The sequence below is a fragment of the Chiloscyllium punctatum genome, chromosome 13 (genome assembly GCF_047496795.1).
Source record: "Chiloscyllium punctatum isolate Juve2018m chromosome 13, sChiPun1.3, whole genome shotgun sequence".
NCBI lineage: Eukaryota > Metazoa > Chordata > Chondrichthyes > Orectolobiformes > Hemiscylliidae > Chiloscyllium > Chiloscyllium punctatum.
In genome coordinates this window covers 85,247,448-85,264,612 of record NC_092751.1, presented here as the reverse complement: position 1 = coordinate 85,264,612, position 17,165 = coordinate 85,247,448, and the positions used below count along the sequence as shown (strand labels likewise).

The window sequence follows — 17,165 nt, the reverse complement described above, 5'->3', positions numbered from 1 at the left end:
CTGCCTATCATCTCACCCTCCTTTTTGGACTCCTTCACTAGCTTGATGTATAATGATCGGCTAAAATAACATCAGACCTCAGGACTGGGAGCAGTTTAGATTTTAGCAAAGGAGGACAAAGGGATTGATAAAGATAGGAAATAAAGGAAACATACAAACTGATTGTACAAGTTCCTATAGGTACAAGAAAAGCTTAGTGAAGACGAATATAGGCCCCTTACAAGCAGAGACAGAGCAAGCTATAATGGGAGATAAAACGAGAGATGGCAGACCAAATAAGTGAATATTTTGGTTCTGTCTTCACAAAGGAGGACGCAAAGAAGTCAGAGAACACAGGATTCAGTAGGAGGAAAAACTGAAGGAAGTCAGTATAGTAGAAAAGTGGTGTTAGGGAAGTTGTTGGGATTATAGACCTTGCTTGATAATCGACATCCTAGAATACTCAAGAAAGTGGTGCGAGAAATAGTGGATGTGTTGGTGCTCACTGTCCACGATTCTACAGACTCTGAACAGTTTATATGGATTGGAGTGTGGCAACGTAACCTCACTATTTAAAAGAAAGGTAGAGAGAAAAGAGGGAATTATGGACTGTTAGCTTGACATCACTAAAAGAGAAAACGCCAGAGTCCGTTGTAAGTGATTTAATGGCGAAACATTTGGAAAACGTAGACGGATCATACAGAGTCAGCATGAACTTTTGAAAAAGAAATCATGTTTGACAAATCGACTAGAAATTTTCAGGGATGTATACAGTAGAGTTGATGATGGATGCCAGTGGATGGCATTTACTTGGACTTTCAGAAAGCTTTTGAGAAAGGTCCTACATAAGAGATTAGCGTTTAAATTAAAGCAGTATCTGCTAAGACTGGAACTACGAGGTGACCGCACATGTGTGCTCACTTGGAAATGCACATAGTCAGACCCTCTAAATCATTGAGTGCCTTGCAAAGTTCATACTGTGCACATGAATGGGAATTGGACAGGGCTTGGGGGAGTGATGCCAGTATAAATGAGGCATTTAAATGTAATACCTCCACGAAGGTAGGTGGGTGGATAAGTTGTGAGCAGAATGCAGAGATGCTTCAGTGTGATTTAGACAAATTGAGTGAGTGGTCAAATGCATGGCAGATGAATTAAAACATGGATTTTGCTAGTAAAGCAGGTTATAATTGCAATGGGTGATAGATTGGGAAAAGGGGAAATGTAACGAGACCTGGTGTTTTTGTACACCAGTCAGTCAAATTAAGTATGCAGTTGCAACAGACAGTGAGAAAAGCAAATGGTATGTTGGCCTTCATAGCTAGAGGATTTGAATAAAGGAGCAGGGATGTTTTCCTACAATTGTGCAAAGCCTTGGCGAGACCACACCTGGAATATTGTGTGCAGTTTTGGTCGGCTTGTCTGAGGATGGATGTTTTGGCTGTGGAGGTAATGCTACAAAGGTTTATCAGCCTGATTCCTGGGATGGCAGGACTGGTATATGAAGAGAGATTGGTTCATTTGGCACTAAATTTATTGTATTTGAGAAGAATGAGAGGAATCTCATGGAAACCTATAAAATTCTAACAGGACGAAACAAGAATGTTCCTAATGGCCAGGGAGTCCAGAACCAGGGATTATAGTCTAGATGAAGAGAAATGTCTTCACCCAGAGGGTGGGGAGCCTGGAATTCTCTGCCACAATACGCAGTTAAGGCCAAAGACTGAATGTTTTTGTGAAGGAGTTAGATATACTACTTAGGGCGAGAAGGATGAAAGGGAATAGGGTAAAAGTGGGATCAGGATACTGAGTTGGACTTTTAGCCATGATGAGCAAGCTGGAAGGCTGAATGGCCTTCTCCCCTCCTATTTTCTTGGCCTTCCTTATTGGGTTAATCTCCTCTGATGCTACAATTGGCTCTCATCGAAATTCTCTGCTCTTTCTTTCTGACCTTTTATGCATTCTTCTCCCATGGCTCATGTCTGGTGTAGTGTCTGCCATCTTAGACGAATGCTGGAGAACTCCCTCTGCCACCAAGTCCTCTTAACATGCAACTTAAAACCTATTGCTTTAAACAAGTATTTGGTCCTACTCCTACGTTTTTCTTTTAATTTTGGTATGTGTTTATATCAAGGCATGTTTCTGAAGTGCTTGGGGACATTTTACTACACAGCAACATCTTCAGAACTTGGTCAATGATGGTACCACAAAGCCAAACAGTGGTAGCTGAGCTCCTGTCTGTAGCTCAGGATGTAGCGCTTTGGCCTTTAGCACAAAAGGTGCTGGGTTTGAGTCCCATGCCTGATCCATAAGTGTGAAAAACACAGGCATGATACTTTTTGAGCAATGCTGTTTCACAGCACCAGGGACCCAAGTTTGATTCCAGCCACGGACAACTGTCTACATGGAGTTTGCACATTCTCCCCATGTCTGTGTGGGCTTCCTCCAACAGTCCAAAGATGTGCAGGTAGGTGAATTGTCTATGCTAATTTGCCCATAGCGCACAGGGATGTTAGGTGAATTAGTTGGGGAAATGTGGAGTAATATAAGGTAGGAGAATGGATCTAGGTGGGTTACACTTTGGAGGATCTTGTTGGGCCAAATAGCCTGTTTCCACACTGTAGGGATTCTATGAAATCTCTCCATCCAAAGTGAATTCTGTCTTTCCTTAAAGCTTCTGCTAAATGATATTCAACTGGGACTAATTCTAATTAATCAGTTGTGGGATCCTAGAAGGAATAGGTTTGATCAGTACATGGTTCCTTTGACTATCAAATATAGGAGCAGAAGTAGGCCATTCGGCCCATTGAATCTGCTTTGCCATTTAATAAGATCATGTCTGATCTGATAATCTTCATATCCTCTTCCCCATAACCCTCAATTCCTTTACCGATCAAAACTGTCTAATCTCAGTCTTAAATATGCTTAATGGCCCATCCATTAGATTCCTTTATGGTGAAAAAAAGTCCACAGATTTCACCTTATTACACAGTCTTAAATGGGCAATTGCTTACTCTGATGTTATGCCCTTACTCTCATATTAGCCTGTCTAGTTTTAGTCTCTCACACAGGGAGAAACAACCTTTTAGCATCTATCCTGTCAAGCCTACTTAAGAATCTTCTACATTTCAATAAGGTCATCTCACGATCCAACTACTCACCCTCTCCTCATAAGAAAATCTCTCCATGTCTGGGTTCAACTTGGTAACTTTCTCAGGACTACCTCCGATGCTAGTTTATCTTTCCTTAGATAAGGGAAACAAAGGGGCAGCATAGTGGCACAATGGTTAGCACTGCTGCCTCACAACGTCAGAGACCAGAGTTCAATTCCCGCCTCAAGCAACTGACTGTGTGGAGCTTGCACATTCTCCCCGTGTCTGTGTGGGTTTCCTCCGGGTGCTTCAGTTTCCTCCCACAGTCCAAAAATGTGCAGGTTAGGTGAATTGGCCTTGCTAAATTGCCCGTAGTGTTAGGTGAAGGGGTAAATGTAGGGGAATGGGTCAGGGTGGGTCGTGCTTCGGAGGGTCGGTGTGGACTTGTTGGGCCGAAGGGCCTGATTTCATACTGTAAGTAATCTAAATCTATAACTGTTCAATCATCTGTGGTCTGACCAGTGCGTTGTATAGTTTTAGCAAGACTTCCCTATTTTTAAACTCCATTCTCTGTGAAGTAGAGGCCACTTTTGCCTTTCCTATTACTTGTTGAACTGTATAGTTGCTTTTGGCTTTGTCCTGATGCTACAAGATTTATCATTTACAGACAATATTAACCTAATAAGAATATTCAACTTGCTCATTTTCCTTCCTCTTGTGGGACTAGCCAGCTGATGAGGGAGGCGCAAAGGATTGCAGCTCATAGATGTGATTGAGTAGGTATGACCAAGTCAGTCAACTTGTCCAGAAAACAGCTGTTCTACCTTGAGTACCTGTCCTCAAAGACAGAGACGTTGACTGGGATGTGTTTGCCTTAGTCATATCCTAATCTAGTTTTGTAAATCTTCCAGAGGCTTGAGAGATTTTTTTTTTTAAGATTAGATTCCCTACAGTATGGAAACAGGCCCTTCGGCCCAACAAATCCACCCAGACCCATTCCCCATGTTTACCTAACACTATGGGCAATTTAGCATAGCCAATTCACCTGACCTGCACATCATTGGATTGTGGAAGGAAACCGGAGTACCTGGAGGATACCCACACAGACATGGAGAGAATGTGCAAACTCTACATAGACAGTCAGCTGAGGCTGGAATTGAACCCAGGTCCTTGGCGCTGTGAGGCAGCAGTGCTAACCATTAAGCCACCGTGCCACCCACCTTTAAAAAAAGGTTTGCTAGCAATAACCGCATCCTAAGTGTTAATTACCCATTCCTACTTTTCCTTGTAAAGGTGCTCATGACATTTGCAGTGTGCGCTACTGGACTGCACTATTTAAAAGAACTGAGTGTGCTCCTGTAATCCTCACCAATGTTCTACCTTCAACCAATAACAGAAAAGGTCATCAAGTGGCTTAATTTTGATCTACTTTTTGCTTTTTTTTTAAACAGAATCTGATGTTGCATTTTACGTGGGACTTACCAACAATTCAGGAACTGACCTGCCTTTAAAGTTTGACCAGATATTCCTGAACTATGGAGATGGTTATTCAATGGAAAAGGGTTACTTCAGAGCTCCACTCAAAGGTGTTTATGTGTTTGTGGCAACTGTGGAATTCAGTCACGGGCATGGTCTTGGTTATCTTTCTGTTGATGGTACCCACACAATAACACTTCATAGTAGCAGAGAAAAACATCAGCACAACAACTTGGCTTGGGGCTACTCTATTCTCCAGCTCAACAAAGGACAACTGGTGTGGATTGAGGTGACACAAGGGATTGCAAGTCAACAGACTCCACCAGAGACAACATTTGGTGGATTTCTGTTATTTAAGACATTTTAAAGTTTAATTACCCATCTCAAAAATAGACAGACTATGAACAGACTCTTCTATCAAATTCACATCTGGAGGTTTCATTCTGGAATTAGATTCTCGCTGACCAACATTCTTTACATTGCTATACCATGCTCACTCAAGGTTCAAAGGGCTGAATGGCCAACTCCTTCTTACTATTTTGTGAATAGCTCAAGGTTGTGTTTATTCAAGTTCCTGTAGATGCAATTACATATGATTCCAAAATTACAAACAGATGTGTCCAATTAGAACAATTACAAGAAATGTTGAAATCCATATTATGTAACAGATAGATTGATCTATTTTTGTCACATGTACCATGATACAGTGAAAAGTGTTGTTTTGCTTTCCATACAGGGGATAGCTGAACAGAGTGCAGAATACAGTGCTACAACCACAGAGAAGATGCAGAGAGAGAGCTCAGAATTAACATTTGAGAGGTCTGTTCAAACGTTTGATAATATGGGAGGAAGAAGCTGTTCTTGGATCTAAGCGTACATGTACTCAAACCTTTATATATTCTGACTGACAGAAGACAGGGGAAGAGAGTATAACTGGTGTGGGGGGTTCTTTGATTATGTTGGTTACTTTCCTGAGACAGTGGGAAGTGTAGATGGAGTCAATGGCTGGTTTGCGTAATGGACTGGCTGCATTCACGACTTCCTGTAGTTTCTTGTGGTCTTGGGAATTGCAGTTGCTATATCATGCTGTGATACATCTAGATTGGATGCTTTCTATTGTGCATCCATGAAAATTGGTTAAGAGTCCTTGGACATACCAAATTTCCTTGGCCTCCTGAGGAAGTAGAGACATTGTTGCACTTTCATGACTGTCACATCAACGCGTGTGGACCAGGACAGATTGTTGGTGATCATCATTTCCAGAACTTGATGCACTTGAACAATCTCCACCTCAGCACCATTGATGCAGATAGGGGTGTGCCCTCCACTCCACTTCCTGAAGTCAATGATCATCTCCTTAGTTTTGCTGATTTGACAGAGATTGTTGTCTTTACGCGATGCTGCAAAGCACTCAATATCTTTTCTGTATTCTGTTTCACTATTGATTGAGAGTTGACCTATAATGGTGGTGTCTTCAGCAAACTTGTAAATGGAGTTGGGGCGGAATTTGACCACACAGTCATGACTGTATAAGTTTATTAGGGGGCTGAGTATGCAGTCTTGCGGGGCACCAGTGTTGAGGATTATGAAAGAGGTATTGTCATATATTCTTACTGATTGAGGTCTTTGGGTCAGTAAGTTGAGGATCTAGTTACATAGGGGGGACCTGAGACCTAGGTCTCAGAGTTTAGAGATGGGTTTGTTTGGAATTATGGTGTTGAAGGTGGTGCTGTAGTCAATATATAGGAACCTGACATAGGTACCCTTGTTATCCAGATGTATCAGGGATGGACATAGGGGCCACGGAGATGTCATCTGCTGTAGACCTGCTGCACTGGTAGGTGAACTGGCAAAGATCAAGGCAATTTGGTAGGCTGGAGTTGATGTGAGCCATGACTAACCTCTTGAAACACTTCATAATTATAGAGGTCAGGACCACTGGGTGAAATTCACTAAGGCACGCCATAAAAATTTTCTTTGGCACCAGGATGATTGTAGGCATCTTGAAGCAGGTGGGGGACTTTAGATCATAGTAAGGAGAGGTTAAAGATGTTTGTGAATACACCCACAGGCTGGTCTGCACAGGGTCTAAGTACACAGCCAGGGACTCCATCTGGGCCAGTCGCTTTCCATGGATTCACTCTCAAGGAGGCTGATCCAACGTCTGCAGTGGTGACCATGAGTAGAGGTGCATCTGGGACTACTGGGATAAGTGACATAGTTTTACTGACCTCCTGTTCAAAGAATGCATTGAACTCGTCAGGTGCTATTGCCCATGATTCTATTCAACACTGCTTTATAGTTCATTATGTCATGTAAGCCTTGCCACAAACTGTGGGTATCCAAATGGTTGGTCTGGGTCTTAATATTTATATTAAGCATAATATTATCACAAAGACCATAACTGCACTAAAATGCTCTTTTTGTCTTAATTCCTCATTGTATAAAAGGGGATATATATATATATAAGGACCAAGCTAAACATTAATTTCCAGAATCCTTGGTCTAACAGTGGAGACACCTCAATGAGACGTCCTATTAGTCAAAGGCCAGAAAGATTCATATCTGGCAGCATCTGTGAAGCCAGAAATAAAGTACAGATCATCACAAGCCATTGTTTTATACTTGTGCACATTGTCAATTGCAATCCAGTTCCAGATATATTGAAGGAACCCATCTGATTTTTCATTCTTGTTTTGCAAGATACTAATAATAACATAAGCCTAGCTCTATTTCTAAAAAAAAAATATTGAAGTGAAAAATTTTAGTATTTTCTCCAGTAAGAATGGTCAATCCACGTGCTGACCTTTTCTCAGTTCCCTATTTCAGCAGGTAGAATTTTATGTAAACTCATCTCAGGACTTTTTCCTTCCTATTGCAAGAAATTATGTGAGTGGAAGTAACCAAATCAGCAGGTGCATTGAATGGTCTTTTGCTGTCATTTAGTACATTTATCACTAGATTATTACAGTTCCTCTATATCTTTTTGATGACAAAATTGGAATGTTACTTCAATCAGAATTGGCAAACCGTACCAATCTCAGATACAGCGGTCCTTAATTGCATGAGAAAGGATGGCGACAAATAGGAAATATATTACGTGTAGAGAGCAGCAGCTTCTACACCGATCATATAACTTTAAGATATCTAAACAGAAGGCTGGAGAATATGCATCAACATAAAAGAGAATCCACAAATCTTCTACTGGCAAATAAAAAGTTGATAAAAGGATTACGGATTTGAATGGGGATTTCACACGGAGGCAGAGGTCATGGTTGAAATAATAATTCAGTATTTCACACCAGTTTTTACCAAGAATATGCACAAGTCATGATGATAGAGGAGGTAGTCAAGATGTTTACTGGTTTCAATATTGATAAAGAAGTGGATTTTGATAAGCTAGCTGCACTTAAAATTGATATAGCACCTGGACCAGAAGAGGTGCATAGTGCAGATGCACTGACCATAACTTCCAATCTTCATTAGGTATAAGGATGATGCCAGAATATTATGTAACGATAAACCTTACACCTTTGTTCAAAAAAAAGATGTAAAGATAAGCCCAGAAAAGTAGAAGGCTTTTTTGCATTTTAACCTTGGTGGCGGGTAACATTTAGAAATGATATTTCAGAATAAAATTAATAATCACTTATGTCATTCAATTTGTTAAGGGAAGATTAGGTCCAACTAACAAATTAACTAATTCTGTGATGAGGTTACAGAGGTTAAGGGTGGAAAATGGGGTTGATGTGTTGGGCATAGACTTCTGAAAGACATTTGAAAGTGTGCAGCACAATTGATTGGGTACAAAGTTAGAGCTTATGGACTAAAAGGAACGGTAGCAATACTGATACAAAATTGGCTGAATAAGAGACTGGAGTGAGGTTCCATATGAATTGCTGTTGGGATCCCTTGCTCTTCTTGATATAGATTAATGGCTAAGGCTTTGGAATACAGGGCACAAGTTCAAAATCTGCAGCCACAAAACTCACAAGTATTATATACTGAGGATAGCGCAGAACTTTAAAAAGATATAAGTTGGTGAAATTGAATGCAGAGGAGAGATACATTTTTGTTCAAATAATACACAAACAACGCAAGATAAAGAATACAATTCAAAAGGACGCACAAGAGAAGGGGTGCCTGGGGTATATGTATACAAGTCATTAAAGGTGACAGATCAGATTGAGAGCATGGTTTTAAAAGCATATGGAATCCTGGGCATTACAAAGAAGAACAGTGAGTACAGAAGAAAGTAAGTTCTGACAAATCTCTCTAAACATTAGCTCAACCTCAATTGGAGTATCACATCCAATTCTGGGCATCACACATTAAGATGCAAGGGTATAAGAGACCAATGAAATGTTTCCAGGGATAATGACCTTCAGTAACGAAGACAAAATCGGAGAATCTGGGACTATTCTCCTGGGAGATAAAGATTGAAAATAAATTTGATAAGTGTTCAAAATGATTGTGGGCAGGCAGAGGGAATCTGGGCATAGTAGGTAAGGAGAAACTGTCACCAGTGGTGGAGGAATTTAGAACCAGAAGACTCCAAATCAGGGAAATTGGCAAAAAGCGTGATGACAACATGAGAAAAAAAGTGTGTTTGTACAGCAAGTGGTTAGGACCTTGAATCTATTACCTCTAGTGTGGAGGAGACAGACTCAATTGTGACTTTCAAAAGATAGGTAGAGGTTGGTACAATTACAATATTTAAAGGGCATCTGGATGGAAGAGTTTAGAGGGAATGGGTCAAATACTGGCAAATGGCATTACATTTATTTAGGATATCTGGTCAGCATGGATGAGTTGGACCGAAGAGTCTGTTTCCATGCTGCAAACCTCTGATCCTATAACAATTGGATCATTAGTGAAAGATAAAAAAAAATTTCAAAGCAGGAGGGAAAAGGTTAAACTACTGTTGTAGTCAGCTGCCACAGAAATAACAGGCCAAATGGCCTCATCCAGTGCTATTAAATTCTCTGATTCCAAGACAAAATAATGATTCTAACTGATAGTCTGGGGAGAAAAGCAGTTACTTGCATATAGAGCTTCAGTCCATAAAGGTTGCTGTCTTTACATTTCAGATCAATCAGATGATCAATGTTTTGACAGTTTCCTCCAAGGTTTAAGACATTCAAAAGGCATCAAATGTAACATGGCAAGCCAAGTTTAACTCATCAGCTTTCCTTGGATTTAAGCTGCAGTTCAGGTAGCTATTGTGGTGAAGAACTGTGTTGCAGTTCTTCACCACCATGACTGGAAGACTGGACCAATGTTAAAATATATTAAAAACTTCCTTGATGAGGAAGTAATTAGGTCAAAGGGAGAGAAACAAAAAAGAATGGAGAATGCAGAAATGGTTGGGTTCAGAGCCAAGTAGAAGAGCAAAGAATAAGAGATGCAATTGTATTGCAATTGCCAAGTGGCCTTTAAGGTGATAGTGAGCTGTTTTCTTGAACTATTGCAATACATGATGGAGTAGGGGCACGTACAGTATTGTTGGGAGGGAACATCAAGATTTTAACTTAGTAACAGTGAAGAAACAGAAAATACAGTTCCAAGTCCAAATGATTGTGGGTGGCTTTGAAAGGAACTTACAGGCAGTGGTGCTCCCTTACACCTTCTGCCCTTGTCCTCCTTGGTGGCAGAGGTTGCAGTTTTCCTGGTTACTTGTTGCAGTACATCTTGTACATGGTATGCACTGCTACCACTGTGCGTTGGAGGTGAAAGAACTGAATACTTAAGTTGGCATATGGGTTCCGATTAAGACAGTTGCTTTGCATTGCTTGGTGGTATTGATTTTCTTGAGAGTTGTTGAAACTGTATTCATACAGGTAAGTGGAGAGTATTCATTACATGGCTGACTTGTACTTTTGATCAGTTTTGGAGAGTTGGGAAGTGTGCTAGTTTTTGCAAAATTCCTAGCCCCTGACCTGCTCTTGTAATCGCCGTATCGATATAGATGGCTGATCAAGTTCAGTTTCTGGTCAATGGATTCCTCAGGATGTTGATAGTGGCCATTCAGTGACAGTAATGCATTGACTGTCAAGGGGAAAGGATAGGTTCTTTTTGATTTCAGCAGGTTATTTTTCTAAAATCAGCCTACTCTTTGCCTGATTTTGTAAGATTTACTTGATAGACCTTGGAAGGTGAGAAAGTAAATTTTCAGGATATTTCATCACGAGGAAACAATATATATGAATAATCTGTATACAGTTTATGAAAGCAGGTTCAATTGACTCAATGTCTTCATCATATGAAGAGGCATCCCTCTTGACTCTGAAGAAAGTATAATTGGCTCAGTGAGATGAATAATTTTCATCTTTCATAAGATTTGGTGTTGGTGGCTAGACCAGCATTTATTGCTTATCCCTAATTACTTTGGAGAAGGTGATAGTGAGTGGGGAAGGATTTCCTGCAAATATTTAATGATACATCAACCTGTTTTTCAAGGTAAGAATTCCAAAAACAGACCACTCATGGGCATCGAGTAGCCTGAAAAATGAGAGGTGGCAAATAAGTCCATGTTAAGACAAAATTGTCCTTATGTTGAATGTTGCTCAGATTTTTATATCTGCATATTTTTGATATGGTTATTGAATTCAGCAAATTATTTGCCATGTTCTTGTCACTGCAGGAAATCCTTTTGGTCTCCATTCGAGCAGTCACATTTTACTGTGTATATGGCTAATTTAAAGACCAAGCAAAAGAACAAAAACAAACATAGCCAACAGGTCAATTGTGTACTAAAATAATGTTATTTACTTAAATGTAATACAGGACATAATCTGTGTACATGATGTTCCTCTTGCAAAGTAATTTGTGGTAAACTTAATAAGGCATCTTTTACCAGATGCTGTACAAAATAGGTTTATAAATCATTACACTTGGTTTAATGGTAATCATTTTGTTTTACTTGCGATGACATAAGCTTTAGAGTAACATTACTGCTTTAACCCTCTGTTGTCTGTCCATTGACTATGTACAAATAGGCTAACTAAACTATAATACTTTGATTCATACTTTTTTGTCTATGCTACAGTGACACATCAATAGGGAGAAACTGGTTTGGCAAGCGGCAGATGGAATTCTCCCTCCTTTCCTTTTTTAAAAAAAGGCTGATGAGAGAAAATATAGACATGATCATTTTAAAAAACTGCTTTCAAATAAACTCCCTGACTTTTCTTTTAAAAAATAGATCAGAGCATCCATAATAAATGTGAACAGGCCACTTAATTTCTTCTCCTCTCCAGATTTGCAGAGTCCCTTGCACCTTTATCATAATAATATTGATATCTGTATGGACTCCTGCTCCTCCACATGTTGAATACACCATATATGGGGGATGCAATGTTTTAAAAAAGGGGATGAGTATAAAAAGTTGCTTGTGTCAATTGTACTAAAATAATGAATGACCAGAGGGTGACAGATGAATGCAGAGATTGGCAGCATTACTGGCTTTTTTATGCTAGTCATTCATTATTCTGTGGTGATTAAAAAGAAGATTTAGCACTCTTGGTAAGAATTCCCTGCAATAAGTTCAAAATTATAAAAGCTGTTCCATTCCAACAACATTCTTGAAAAGGAACACAAACGATAAGGCTACAGATTTCAAGCCATTCAGGTACAATGCTTTGAAGGCTTGTGTGGTTCATTTTTTTTTTCTATGGCGCTTTGATACTTGTGACCAAAATTCAGTATGTTGGAATTCACAGCCTACACATGCTAACATAATGCAAACATTGATTAAGCAGGAGTTACAAACTCACATCTCACTTGATAAACGTTCAAGTTTGATTACAGGGACTGCATCTTTCATGTTCAAACCAAACAGGACAACCAAGGCGTGCAGATGCCCGTCACTATATACAACTGTATATGGTATGCAACAAAGACAATCCTGTTTATATAAATGGACCAACACTATCTTTGTCAAGACCTACTTTGGCTATCATATTTACAAGAAAAGTTTGCAAGATTTCAACTATACTACACAAGATATAAACATTATGTTACATAACATCTTACAACACCGTGGCAACTGGGAACCTGGCACAAGTTTTCAGCCACTATTAATAATCAATCAATTCATGACAATGGTTGGAATTTCTCAAATAGACTAAAATAAACAAGAGTTGGCATTACACTTTTAAAATAAACCAGCATTTTGCATGACCATCACAGCTTCTTGTTCTTTCTTGGGACACAGTGAGGTTGATACTTAGCATGAAGTTGACAGTCACATGTCAGCAGAGTTAAAAACCAGCAGAACAGCTTTGTGGATTATGGCGATTGAGGAGATCACTTGGAATCCTTGGCAGTGACATTTCATTCCCATGAGAACAATTATGTCCAATCCCACTTTATTGCAGTCAGTAACAACTTGATTGAGCAGAATTTAAAGTAATTCAATACCGGTACTCAAATCTAAAAAAGAATTGTTGCAGAACACATATTACCTTGCCTAAAAGTAAGTAATTCAGTAATTTAAGTAATTCAGGTGTACTTGCAGGATTCAAGATTAATAGTATCTTGTATTTGTGTAGGAGGAATTCATACAATGCGAAGTCAGTAATCACTTTTACAACCAACTTTCTGGAGAAGTTAACAAAGCTGCATTTCAGACACTCAGCACACTGATAGAGTGAAGTCTCAGCAATAACTGACCTTCAATGGACAGCTTAGCCACACAGACCAGGAAATATTCTATCTGCCTGTGACTTCACATGGAACTCCATGAATACACTAGGGCTTCAGATAGCATATTAAAAAAACTTTAAAATAATAGTACTATAATCAGTGGGACTTGACTACTGCTGAGGACAACCTGGAGAACATACGAGTTAGAGAATGTCAGTCTCATTGCTGGAAAACAGATTGTTTTATAAACATTGGCAACAGCATTGCATTTCAAGAGAAGATGCATCTCTTGACTGCTAATGTACAATCAGAGTAGTGGAGCTGGCTGTGAATACAAAGTGCTTGGGATTGAAAAGACAAAATTACATCATTGTATATCATACCTGGCATCAGCAGAAGTTCACTCTGCACAGCTAGGGTTCACAAAGTTCCTGTCGATGCCTAAAAATCTAACTAATTTAACAAAAATGTTTGAGGGAGAGAAAAGGAAATAACTGGTGCCCACATAGCTTATCAAGACAAGCAAAGGCAAATGTTTGCATCTGACCTTATTTACAGATTGTAGGTGAAAAGCAACTATTAACTTCCTAGTTATAGTTTTTTCCAATTCAATCAATCAGAATTGAGGCTTTCACAGAAAGCACCATGTCCTGGTTGTGATATACCATTGAGAGTTTCCACGGTGCCAGCTACCATCATTCACTATGGACCGCATTCAGAGAATGACAAGGACAGCGACACATAGGAAACCCAAGGACGTTTGAGACATTCTAACAAGATTAATTTACATGTCCTTTTTTGTTAAAGATGGCATTATCATTATGAAGTATGGCATATAGGTTCATTATCAAAAGTCCTTTCTTACCACACTATGCCATAGTCCTGAATTCTAAAGGTCATTATTAGCAGCCTATCTAGTGTGGTGTGTACAAGAGATGAGGACGAGTGAATGTCCAGTCCTCTATCTGCACACCAGAAGTTCCTGCTCCTCTTCAGAGGCAATAATGTCTGGTGTTTAATGGCTCGTTCAGATCTTGATGTCTTGAGATTCCACCATTTTGGCAAGTGTTTTCTTCACTCTTAGTGCTGTCAACCTGGAGGCAGGGTTATGAGCCCAACATTCTGACATTAACTTCAGTACCGCTCTTAAACACTGTAGAGTGAAAACAAGCAGTTCGGCATTAACAGGGAAAGACAACAGAGCAGAATCTAATTGAAATAAACTGTGAAGTACTTTACTTGTAGTTCTAACATTCATAAAATGTTTCCATAGTAACTAGGTTTACCAGGTTCTTTTCCCTCCCAAAGCTTCTTATTAAATTATGTGCTTTATTTTGTTAGATTCAGTGCTGCTACATGCTCCCTAGCTTCTGCCAGTTAGTCTAATTCACCAGTAGGTGGTGCAAGAAAGCAATTTGAGATAAATCAATCCAGCAGCTATTCAATGGGAACTTGCTCTTAAGCCTTTTCATTCCAGCTCAGCTCAGTGCACTAACTAAGCAATGTGTTAGTAATTTATCCCAAGAGCCAAGTGGACTGTCTAAGCTAGGTTGTCAGCCTAAGTAATGACCTGCGTCGGTTGTCTTGCTGGCCAGGTTACTAATATACAAGAATGGGTAATTCTCCAGAATAATACCTTATTAGGAGGAGAGGTCACACAAACTAAGGTTTTATTTTCTGGAATTTAGAGGGTTAAGTGGTGATTTGAGTGAAGATATTAAAGGGCACAGTATACAATCAGTCAGAGAAACCACGTGCACAGGTAACAACGTATAGGACAAGAATGCATAGTCTAATATGTCTGGAGCCAAGAAGTCTGGAAGGCAAAGCAGGCATAGACGGGTTCAAAAATCTGCTGTTTTCTCAGGGCTACAGAAGTTTAAGCATGACTTTGAAGCAGACTTTATGGTATACTCAAAGATCCTATTCAGATATTAGTTCATCCAGATATTGGCAAATAAAATGTCCACAAGGCCTAGAAGATAAAGTAGTCATCAGCAACTAACGAGATAGATCTATGCCAGCCTATGGGCAGCCTTGTTGACAGTCATCTATTACCTGCTTTAATACTTATTCATAAATTCAGATCTCTATTTACTGTGAGATCTACTGTATATACTCAAGTAATAGTCGATCTCATGTAAAAGTCAACCCCCTATTTTTGGCCAAATAATCTGGAATTTTCCATACATTTTGTGTAAAAGTCGACCCTAGTTCTTCATAGATAACAGATCACCATTTATGAGTCAGTGTGCCAGCCACTGCATTCTGCTCCGGCTTTCCAGTCTACTGGTTGTTCTGCTCCGCTCCCAGTCCTCCAGTCTGCTGGCTGTTGTATTCTGCTCCAGGTTTTCAGAATTGCCTTTTTTTTTTGCTTTATTCATTTAGAGATCAATTGGGCTTCTGCTAATGATAGTTTGAATTTTGATGGGCATGAATTTCTGCCCCTCAAAAATAGTATCCATGTAAAATTTGACGTCATAAATTTAACCTTAAAAAGTAGTTTAAAAAAGTTGACTATTTTTTGAGTATATATGATAAGTGTATGATAATTTTGTTTTACTATAACTTTAATTCAATTCAAAGAACGAGTCATATATTTTGGCTGTTAACTGTGCAATTTGCGCCATCAGTCAAAAGGCTTACACTGTCCTTATTGGCTACACAAAGAAAGACCAACACTTACCTCATCACTGTTCCACCTATTTGAGACAGTTGGACGGAGACATTTAACACATGTCACTTCCCTCATATCCTCATAGGAAGGGTCATTTGGTACCATGTCATAATATGGCAACTGGTAGTCCTCTACAATACCTGCAGCACAAAAGAAAAATAAAAGTTAAGATCAGAATTAGAAAATTCCCTGATAACAATGGGTAAAATATGCTAGACACCATGACATTCCAGGTTTGATTGCTGTTCTGTACTGAATTAGTTCATCTGGAACTAGGATAACAGGATGGTGGCACAATTTGCCTCAAAGTTAGCAGAGTATAAAGTCTCGTTTTTGATTGTTATATAGTTGAAAACTGTCATGTAGATGATGGTTATGATGTGGAGGTGCCAGTGTTGGATTGGGGTGGACAAGGTTTAAATCACACAACACCAGATTATAGTCCAACAGGTTTGTTTGGAAGAACAAGCTTCTGGAGCACTGCTCCTTCGTCAGTTAGGTAGTGGGGCAGGATAATACGACCTGTGACGATAGCCTCAACCAGGATCTTGATTTCATATCACACTACAGGTGACCCCACTATACTATATAATTTCACACATACACACGCACACACACTTTTACACAAGATCACACTCACACAGACACTCACTCTCTCAGACACACACTCCGTCACACTCACATACACAATCAAGCATGCACATACTCTCCCTTCTCTAGTGCACACACTCACACTCTCTGACACACACATACAAAACTCTGTGGTGAATTTGCAGTTGCAGATTTGTATTTGCATATACATTCTATTTTGTTCAAAAAGCATTCAATCAGTAGGCAGTCACTCCATGTAACATTTGAAAATAGAACTAGTCTGGCTCAAGTTTGGAAGACAGACAAACTCTAACCCCACACCTTTAATGCATTGTCGGAGCTGAGATGTCACTTTTTTTTATAAAACCTTAAATTATCTCAACAATGTGACCTGGAAGATGTTCTGTGATTTACATATTCATGAAACGAAACCTGCAACACCATTCTAAGTATTAATGCCTTAACAGCAATCGTGGTTTGTTCAATACATCGCATCAGTTGTATGATGGTTTGATCTTTTGCTATAAATTCGATGTGCTTCTATCCTGCTCCACTAGCTACTTGATGAAGGAGCAGCACTCTGAAAGCTTGTACTTTCAAATAGATCTGTTGGACTGTAATCTGGTGTTGTGTGATTTTTAACTATGTAGATGATGGGCTGCAGACAGGATTTTGACAGGATGTGATGTCTTCCACTGTGGAGA

General features: G+C 39.4%; 2 protein-coding genes across 8 annotated transcripts in view; one reads left to right on the top strand and one right to left on the bottom strand.

The window, feature by feature from the left end:
• Nucleotides 1-11,443, top strand: part of mmrn2a (multimerin 2a) — a 49,192-nt gene extending 37,749 nt beyond the window's left edge. For both annotated transcript variants that reach the window (XM_072583057.1, XM_072583056.1), the window contains exon 7: nucleotides 4,523-11,443. In XM_072583057.1, the coding sequence (XP_072439158.1) occupies nucleotides 4,523-4,914 (392 nt within the window). In that variant the 3' untranslated portion in view covers nucleotides 4,915-11,443. The remainder of the gene's footprint in view (nucleotides 1-4,522) is intronic.
• bmpr1aa (bone morphogenetic protein receptor, type IAa) overlaps nucleotides 11,289-17,165 on the bottom strand; it is a 261,621-nt gene continuing 255,744 nt past the window's right edge. For all 6 annotated transcript variants that reach the window (XM_072583060.1, XM_072583059.1, XM_072583062.1 and 3 more), the window contains 2 exons: nucleotides 15,880-16,010; nucleotides 11,289-14,346 (listed from right to left, as the gene is read on the bottom strand). In XM_072583060.1, coding sequence (XP_072439161.1) covers nucleotides 14,221-14,346; nucleotides 15,880-16,010 — 257 coding nt within the window. In that variant the 3' untranslated portion in view covers nucleotides 11,289-14,220. The remainder of the gene's footprint in view (nucleotides 14,347-15,879; nucleotides 16,011-17,165) is intronic.